General features: G+C 54.7%; 1 protein-coding gene across 2 annotated transcripts in view; it reads left to right on the top strand.

Annotated features, from left to right (window-relative positions):
• Positions 1–716: 716 nt before the first annotated feature.
• The window catches only part of OVOL2 (ovo like zinc finger 2), a 28534-nt gene continuing 20246 nt past the window's right edge, over positions 717–9004 (top strand). Inside the window, exons 1-2 of one of the 2 annotated variants that reach the window (XM_081256226.1) lie at positions 2159–2337; positions 3004–3224. In XM_081256226.1, the coding sequence (XP_081112352.1) occupies positions 2238–2337; positions 3004–3224 (321 nt within the window). In that variant the 5' untranslated portion in view covers positions 2159–2237. Of the gene's footprint in view, positions 784–2158; positions 2338–3003; positions 3225–9004 lie in introns of those variants that run through there. The other variant, XM_081256227.1, reaches the window with a different exon arrangement.

Below are 9004 nucleotides of genomic sequence, written 5' to 3'. Positions count from 1 at the left end.
ATGAAGTGAAGTTTTTAAGCTTTTTATGAGATGGGACATACTTCCGTGATTTCACAGTTTTACTCTATTTTTACTTTCATTCAGCCAAGCTCTCTCTTTCTAGCAAGGCTCCAGTTTGTTGGCGGATAAAAATACATTCGCAGTCTCTCCCAGAAGCTGCGCCATCAGCCTCGTGGACGAGAAAGAAGCCTGGTCTCCTTGTGCCGCTATGGAAATGTCTTCCTCCTCCTCCCCTGGCGCACCCGGCTCAAAGTCTTTTTCCTTCTTTTTTTTTTTTTTTTTTTTTTTTTGCTGTACGCGGGCCTCTCACTGCTGTGGCCTCTCCCGTTGCGGAGCACAGGCTCCGGACACACAGGCTCCGCGGCCATGGCTCGCGGGCCCAGCCGCTGCGCGGCATGTGGGGTCTTCCGGGATAGGGGCACGAACCCGTGTCCCCTGCATCGGCAGGCGGACTCTCAACCACTGCGCCACCAGGGAAGCCCCTTTTTCCTTCTTTGTTTGTCGTTCTCAGAGAAAATCTGGAGTCCAGACAGGGAAGAGCCCAGAGAGGGTGACCCCTTGAGGGCAGCTCCAGAGGCGGGGCGCTTCTGCACCCTGAGCAGTCTGGGCCGAGCTGCGCCCCGTCTCCGAGCGTTGGGAGAGTATTCCAGCCGAGCCAAGAAATCCGTTACCAGGCTGCTGTGTCCCCAAGGGCCATTCCAGGGCGGAAGAGGACGGGGAAAACCGCTGTGTTGATTCTCCCGCCCTGTGGGCTGGGCGCGCAACGGGTCAGGTTACAGACAGGTGAGTCGGGCGGATGGGCGAGCTGCTGGCGCCAGGGCACCCCTGGCCGGCCGCGTCCCCGCAGTCCCCGGAGCTGGCACACGTCTGATCACCCCGGGAAGGGGGTGGGCGCCACGGCCGTGGAGGCGGTGCTATGCGTCCCTGGGCACACCGAGCAGAGGCCGTAGGACCCGTAGCGCGCCCCCCAAATCCACCAACGCGGGTACAACTGCTCTTAGAAACTTGGCATCTTTCTTTTACCAACTCTCCTTCCTTCTCTACCCTCTCCCCCATCCCCGGCCCTCCAGGTATAAAGGTAGATTAAAAGAAACAAACAAGCAAAAAAACCCAAACCCAAAATAAATACCAAGCTCTCCAGCCACCTCCCCAGTAGGGGCAGTGAGGGGATGTAGCCCATCTTCACTGGCTTCTTGGAAAGTATTTCCCAGCCTCAGGATTTGGGGAGCAAACGGTTAGGGGAGGCAATAATGGGAGTGGGTGTGGATAAGAAATCAGTTTCAAAGCTGTGTTTGCATAGCCAGCCCTTGGCTTTTTTTCCATCGTGTTTATTTGGGGGTAAGGGGACTCTTGGGGTGGAACAAGCGGACTTGTTTTTCTTAGATTGTATGGCACAAAATAACGTTCTAAAGATGCATGAATTTTAACATTTAATTTTACTGTGTTTATTTGGGGGACTGTTGTCTATGAGGGGGAGCTGAAGCTCCCAAGTTCCCTCTTTACCAGATCAGAATCCTGGGGAGTCTCCCGCGGCCTCCCCCTTCCGCACACCGAGATTTCAACAAACGCCGGGAATGATCCACAAAGTCCAGAGGAACTGAGCCATTTTCTGGCTTGCTTGTCGGAGGCGAATCCACTGGGGCGGGCGGGGGGGGGTAGCGGGGGAGGGGGCGACTCGCGGGGGCTCCAGCTCTAGGGGGGACGCCCGGGGAGCGGACTTGGTGCTTTCCTCAAAGAGTTCGCCCTGCGGTGCCTGTGATGGGGAATGGGGCAGGGGGCTGAGCGAAAAACGTTCTTCCCTTTTTAAGAAGGGGAGGGGGGAAGACTGAGACGTTAAATTCTTTTGCAAACATTCGTGCCGAAGGAAGGGCTGGAACAGGCAGCCCCGGCCGCCGGAACCGGTCGGACAGGTAGCGAGCTTGTTGACACCGTTATGTTGCAGGGCGCATGCTCACTCCCAAGTTTCCTGGTGCCTTTTCTATTCCACCTTATGAAACTTTTTCCTCGGCGTGGTCTCACCAGCGATTTAAGGCATAGGTGTCGCCGAGCCAGGAGGTTGGGAGTCGCCGGGCGTGCGGGGGAGAGGCCGGGCCGCGCCGCGGCGGGGGGCGGAGGGAGAGGGCCGGCCGGGCGGGAAGGTGGGCTCTGGCCGCGGGGAACCGGGGACCGAGCCGCCGCCGCCCCTAGAGGGGAGCAGCCGGGACGAGGGGGCCGCAGTCCGGGAAGGGGGCCCCACGATGCCCAAAGTCTTCCTGGTGAAGAGGAGGAGCCCGGGGGTCTCGGTCCGCAGCTGGGATGAGCTCCCGGACGAGGAGAGGGCAGACACCTACATCCCAGGTGAGCGCCGCGCCGGGGCCGGGCCTGGGCGCCGGGTTCCTGGGGTGCGGGCAAGGGTGGCCGGGTCCCCTCTGCTCAACGGCCGGGGCTGGACTCTCCCCCTCCCCCATGTCCCTCTTTCAGGGGGAGGAGGAAGTCACTGAGGCGCGGGAGGACCGAGAGTGAGAGGCTGGGAACCTGGGACGCCCTGCGCCCCCTTCCCCCTAGTGGGCGCCTCTAATTGCCCGGCGGCGGGACCGTTGGCTGCAGCGCGGGCCGGGGTGGCCCGGGAGCGGGGCTAGGGGCCAGCAGGGGCAACCCTCAGCCCCACGTCCTCGTGGGGTTGCACAGGGATGGGTCAACCTCTCCGGGGCTGGGTGGGTCGAGGTCAGGCCCCCCGCCCCCATCCCAGGGAGATGAAATTTGGCGCGCGGGTCCCCAACCGCGCTGGGCCCTCTGTTCCTCGTGGGCGCTGGAACTGGGACTGAGGAGCGGCTCTCAGAACCCCGAGCTCGCTCGGGAGGCCGAGTCCGGGGCTCTCTCGCCCACCCCCGCGGCGTTGCCCACTTGGCGAGTTGCCCAGGTCCGGGGCGGGGCGGCGGCGGCACCGCCCGCAGGTCAAACTGCCGCGGGCGCCCGGGCCTGACGCCGCGTGTCTGTGTGTCGGGGCGCGGCCCTCCCCCGCAGTGGGCCTGGGCCGTCTGCTCCACGACCCCCCCGAGGACTGCCGCAGCGACGGCGGCAGCAGCAGCGGCGGCGGCAGCAACAGCGCGGGGGAGCCCGGAGGCGCGGAGAGCAGCTCGTCCCCGCGCGCCCCCGAGCGCGAAACCCCCGAGCCCTGCGATGGCGAGGTCCCCGGTGGACACCTGGCGGCGAAGCAGCGCCCGGTCGCCAGATCGAAAATCAAGGTACGATGTCGACTCTGCCCCCGCCGCCACCTGCACCACGCCCTGGCGTCGGGCTCCCGGGGCCGGCGCCTCTCCCTGTCGCGCCCGCCCGCGCGCCCCGGCACCCGAGCACCCAGCGCGCCCGCAGCGCAGCTCCTGCACCTGCCCCTGGGTCGCGGCCAGGGCGCCTCCCCGCGTCCTCCCGCCTGCCAGGTAGCCGGCCGCCGGCGCTGCTGCGCCCCAGAGACTGGCCTCCCGCGCGGGCACAGGCCGCCCGCGTGGCCTCCGGAGCTCCCTAAAGGCTCAGGCACAGCGTCCTCCCGCCAGCAGTCCATTCTGTGCGCAGGGCCTGAAGAACACCCTGGCCGTCGGAGTTCCCGGGGTGGGATAGAAGGGACCCCAGGCCCCGGGCTCCCCTCCTCTGAGGTGCAGTTCCTACAGCTTTGTGAATTCTGAGTTTCGCCCCCTTCCTCGAGTTCTGGAGGCAGTGGTGGCAGCTTGGCACATAGTGGGTCTTTCACAATCACAACTAGTCCCAGTGCCAATTATGAAGTGCCCGTTAGACACGAGGTCTGTGCCGGGCACTTTAAACTTGTGTTTGTCAAATCTTCTTGAATTATGTTCACGGATAAACGGATTCAACTGCAAATTGGCCCACTGCCCCGCCCCCAGTGGGGTGGAGTGTTTGTTTCCTTCTATTTTCGCGCTTCAGCCCCCACCCCCACCCAGCCTCCTGGAATTGTAGGCCACAGCTTATCCGGACGCCCATCTGCGTTTTCCTGTGTGGAACTGCCATGATTGCCTTCTCAAAAGGTATCCGCTACCTCTAAGACTAAGCCGTCCCATTCCACTGACTCATGGACGGCGGGAGCCTGGGAGTGATGTTTTAGGAATCACATAACCCCAGTTCCTAGCCAGGTGGGCCTTAGTGCGAGCCTTTCGGGCTCCAGGCCCTTGCTGTAGGTGTTAATTCTTGGGCGCTCCAGGGTGGTCCCGAAGCCCCCCCTGCCCAGGCAGCGGGATGAGGCGGAAGCCCTAGGGTTCGCTGTGGATTGCGAAAGCCTCCTCCGTTACTTTTCCTGGGAGAGGCCTTCCCTCCCCTGTGCATATTCCTGGCTCCAGGGGCTTGGCTCCGTGGTGGGCTGGTGTGCATTTGGTTATGAATTGAGGCTAGAGGCTTGAGCTTGGAATCCTTAAGAAAGACACCTTTAAAGGATGCTGGGACTGGGTGTGGGCATCCTGCTTAGTGTTAAGTGCGCCGCCGAGGTTCAAAGTCAGCTGATGGGAGGCTTTTCTGGGCCAGATGGGGTTAACTGGGAGGGACAATTTGCCTGAGGCCTGTAGCTCTGCCCTCCAGGAAATTCTACAAAGGATCCCACTTGCATATTTATCACCCGGCTGGGAGGACAATTTGCAACATTGTTTTCGGGTGGTCTATAGCTACTTTACCCCTCTGCCCCCCAACTGCCCAGATTGCCCTGGAGACAAGGTGGCACAGGAAAAATATCCAGTCCCTTAACCACCATTTTAGGAGATCTCTGCTACCCCAGGCAAACAGGTCCACTGGGGCCCTGGATTAAGGGAATGAATAAACCAATCTTATTCCCAGGATCCTTGTTTTGGTGCTGACCTCAGGGGTGGGGGGTAGGGCATAGAGTTTGCTCCTCAACCCTTAACAAGGTTTCCAGAGGAGTTTTTGTTTGTTTATTGAGGCCAAAGTTCAGGTTCCCTCTCCCTCTCGGCTTCCACAAGACCTCCTGGGGTTAAGGTGCTCCAAGCCTACAGAATTACCAGCTGTGGTATTGGCCATTTTGTGAATTAGCACGTTGTGTAACTGTAGAGTTCTATGCAATGTATGCTGAACTGTCTAAGAATTAGTTTCCTAACCATAAGGGGGGGAAGCCACTCAGGCATGATGCATTTTTTTCAGTGACTTGAAGACACTTAGTGGACAGTTGGTTCTTAGGCCCAGAGAAGGGCAGAGAGAAGTTACATCCCATCCAACAGGATGTAGTGCCTGCTGTGCCCAAGGCAGCCAGGAGATAAAGATGCTGCCACCCTGGTGTTCCAGAATCTTCTGACAGTAACGGTTAGGGCTCTAGGCTCTGGTTTAGTCCCTCTGGGCCTCAGTTTCCTCGCCTGTAAAATGGGGAGAGTAATGAAACAAGTAATGAAACCTCATAGAGTTGTGAGGATAAATGAGTCAAGCGTGAAACATGGTAGGTGTCCAATAACTCTAGCTAGAATTATTTGGGTTGGTGGAGAGACACAAATACTAATTTAATTATTAACCCTATTACAGGAAAGTGAATGCTCAACTAGAAGCACAAGCAAAGATGCAGTACATTCTGAGCAGAGGAAGGTTTCTTGGTGTGGATTTGAGGGCTGTGGGAGAAGGGGGAGAGGCACGCTTTAGGGTAGTATGGGCTGAGCCCAAAGCTTGAGTGAGGACAGGACTCAGAGCTGGAGGGAGGATGGGGAATGGGCCTGGGGTCAGGGAGAGTCGAGGTGAGGAGCTGGACGTGTAGTCAGGACAGGCTGCGATGGTAAAGGGGCCAAACCGAGAAGCGTGGGTGCTCCCATGGGGGCAGAAGAGGGGCTCTGGAAGGTTTTTGAGAAGGAAAACCTCATTTGGCTCCATCTCACCAGCTGTGGTTGGGGTTACGTTATCTGTTCTGAGCCTCAGTTCTCTGATCTGTAAAATAGAGAAATAAGAGAATCGGCCTCTCCAAAGCATTGGGCAGATTATATGAGACAGTGCGGGCAACACGCTGAGCAATTTTGTGTGCGTGTAAACTGCCCAGTGGGGAGTTAGCCGACAGTGACTCATAGCAAGTTTTGTTAATGTCCAATACTTTGTTGCCTACAGCAGGGACAAGGGATTTACCAACTGGATTGGCTGGATTTAAGTATTTTTGAAAAACCCACCCATTTGATATTTGGAAGGGAACATAAGCCCCATCCCTAACTCCCTGGCTGTTGACTTCAGTCTCCCAAGACAGAATTGGATGCCCCAATTCCCCCCACCAGTCTTGTAACTCACTGACCATCTCCTTGGCTGACCAGACTTTTCTTCTTGACTCTAGACCCACCAAAGGCAGGGAGCATTCCTGCTGAGATTGTATTTTCAGCACCCGGTGCAGTAATGCCTGACTCATAGGAGGACATAAGTCAACATAGAAGAGGAATACAGGCAGGGAAGGAGTCAATAGCATCTGGGGGGAAATAGGAAACAAGACAAAAAGGGAAAAATGCTTGGAATGGATGCTTGAAAAAGCTTAAATTAATTTAAAGGGGGGAAAAGGAGGAATAGGAGAACAATGTAAGTGTTAACTGCAACCAGCTTTTAACTGGAATATAGGTGAAGTCAGTTTTTGTGATTGGAAGGGTCTGAATGGATTTGTTGCAGAAACAGAATCCACTGTAGCTCACTTAAGCAGACAGTGGTTAATTATAGGGTACTAAATGGGCTAAAGAGAGACCAGTCTGAGCTCCCAGGAGTGACTCCCAGAGCCACACTACGGAACTGGGCTACCTAGGGAACTGCAGCCGCAGCCTCTTTGGCTGCTGTCGTGCATCACGATGCTTCTGCTAATGCAGGGTGTGAAACAATTGCCACATACCTGCCTCGGCTCAATTAACTCAGTCCCAAAGTCAAATCTCCTGATGGTGCATGTAACTGGTGGTACCCAAGTCACATCTAAAGACCACAGATGCCAGGGATTCTGGGAAATGTAGTGTCTAGCTTTGTAGCCTCTGCTGTACAGGAAGGCCCACCAGAGGAGCAGGAATAGAGGCTGAGCGTGTCCACCCACAGGATCTACTTCACGGACCCTTATGTGGTCCAATCTCATTTTTGTGGGGAGAAAGGTAAAGCCAGAGAGGTTTTGTTGAGTTCCTCACACGTACTAGTGGCAAAGCCCAACCCAAGGCTCCTTATTCTTTAGCATTGTTGTACTGCATCATGGAAGGCACCTTTGACGCCTTAGCCATTAGCACTGACAGCCTGACATGAAGGAATTGAAGCAGTTTCTCACCGTGACATGAGACAAAACCACAGGGCTCATCCCTGCCTCTCCCACACGTCATGCCCAGACCCATGGGCCTGTCCCGGGAAAGTGCAGGCACACGTTTTGCAGACAACAAGCCCCATCAAAATCTCGGTGTGGGCACCTACAAGTCCTGTGGCCACAGGCGGGTTTCAGCTATTTGAATCTGTTTCTTCTGGATGATTAGGATATGTTCCCTTCAACATCTCTGCATTTGGGAAGGTTCTGCATTCTGCCATGTAGTGGAGTTGTGAAGCTTAAGAAAGTAGTACATAGGAGCAGGAGGGGAATTTTTATCCTAAAGGAGCTGGGGAAATACACTTAGCATGTTTTGAGTGCTCAGGCATAAGCAGATGTGTCACTGGAAATCTCGTCTGCGCGGCCACCGGAAGGTAGCCTGCACTCACGGTAGCCTCCCACAGGAAATAGGACCATTAATTTAAGGAACTTGTCTGGTGGAAGCATCCACAGAAAATAAAGGATTTTTTTTTTTTTCCTTTAGAAGTTGACAGGTAAGTGACCTTAGCCAGCTTTTGAAGTTGGTCAGAGGGCCAGCCCAGGTCCCTACCTCCCTGGATGCTCCTGAAGTCTTCAGCAGCTCTGATACAATGATGGGTTTGTTTCTGCTGCACAAGCCTGTTTTTAGAAGAACTAGAGGGGAACTTTGTGTGTTTTTTAAAATGAAAGCCGAGATCCTGCAGAAAACAGGACAGCAAATAAGAAAGCGCCAAGCTTCAGGGTTGGGGAACTGCTATCTCTCTTCATCTTTCTTGCCCTGAATTAATCTCCAGTTAGTTAATTAATCTCCGGACTGATGTCACCTCCCATCCTCATGGTAGCTTCCTCACTTCAGGAATAAGCCTTCTGGAGAGTTAATTTTGGATTAAGGGTGAGACTATTAAGCTTTTTCTGAGGATAAAAGTGTCTGGAGCGGTATACTGTAAGTGAACACGGTAATACTTTCCATATCAAAACACGAATATTGACACCAAATGGGTAGCTTCCACTTCTGTTGCCAAGGGAGATAGGAGCGAATGTTGGTTTTCAGAGCTATTTGGATTTCAGAGTCGCAGATGAAGGACTGGGGGCTGGTGACGCACACTGAAGGTTAGTTCCCTTTTTCTTCCATCAGTGAGAGAAAAACTCAAAAGACAAATGGAGAAACAATGGGTTTTGACCAATTACCTTTTATGTAGGATCACAGGACTCTGGAGCTTGTCGAACTCTAAGAGTTAGCATTTATTGCAGCAACCAGTCTTTTTTTTTTTTTTTCTATTTTGGCTGTACCTCACGGCATGCAAGAATCTTAGTTCCCTGACCAGGGATCGGACCCATGCTCCCTGCAATGGCAGCGCAGAGTCCTAACCACTGGACTGCCAGGGAAGTCCCTAGCAGCCAGTCTTTTTAAAGTAGCTTTTCTTAATTAATTCCTTAACAGTCCCAAGAGGCAAGTATCATTATTGTCCACATTTTATGGGTGATGAAATTACGGCTTAGGTTGAGTAACTTGCCTACTTCCCAGACTGTAGGTGGTAGGGCAGGATTTGAACTTAGGAAAAGAGCTCATCTAATCCCATTTTATTATTTTTACATGTGGGAAAGTATGGCCCAGGGATATTAAATGACATCACACAGCCATCCAGGTCTAGGTTTTTATGTGATCCTCAGCATTTCTTGTCTCTCCACCCCACTCATTTTGTGACCAGGTGACAAAGATGTAACTAGTTTTGGTCTACCCCTTGCAGAGTAGAG

The sequence above is a fragment of the Mesoplodon bidens genome (assembly GCF_964165515.1).
Source record: "Mesoplodon bidens genome assembly, chromosome: 15".
NCBI lineage: Eukaryota > Metazoa > Chordata > Mammalia > Artiodactyla > Ziphiidae > Mesoplodon > Mesoplodon bidens.
Note: the sequence above shows the minus strand (reverse complement) of the source record. Positions and strands in the feature narration are given on the sequence as shown.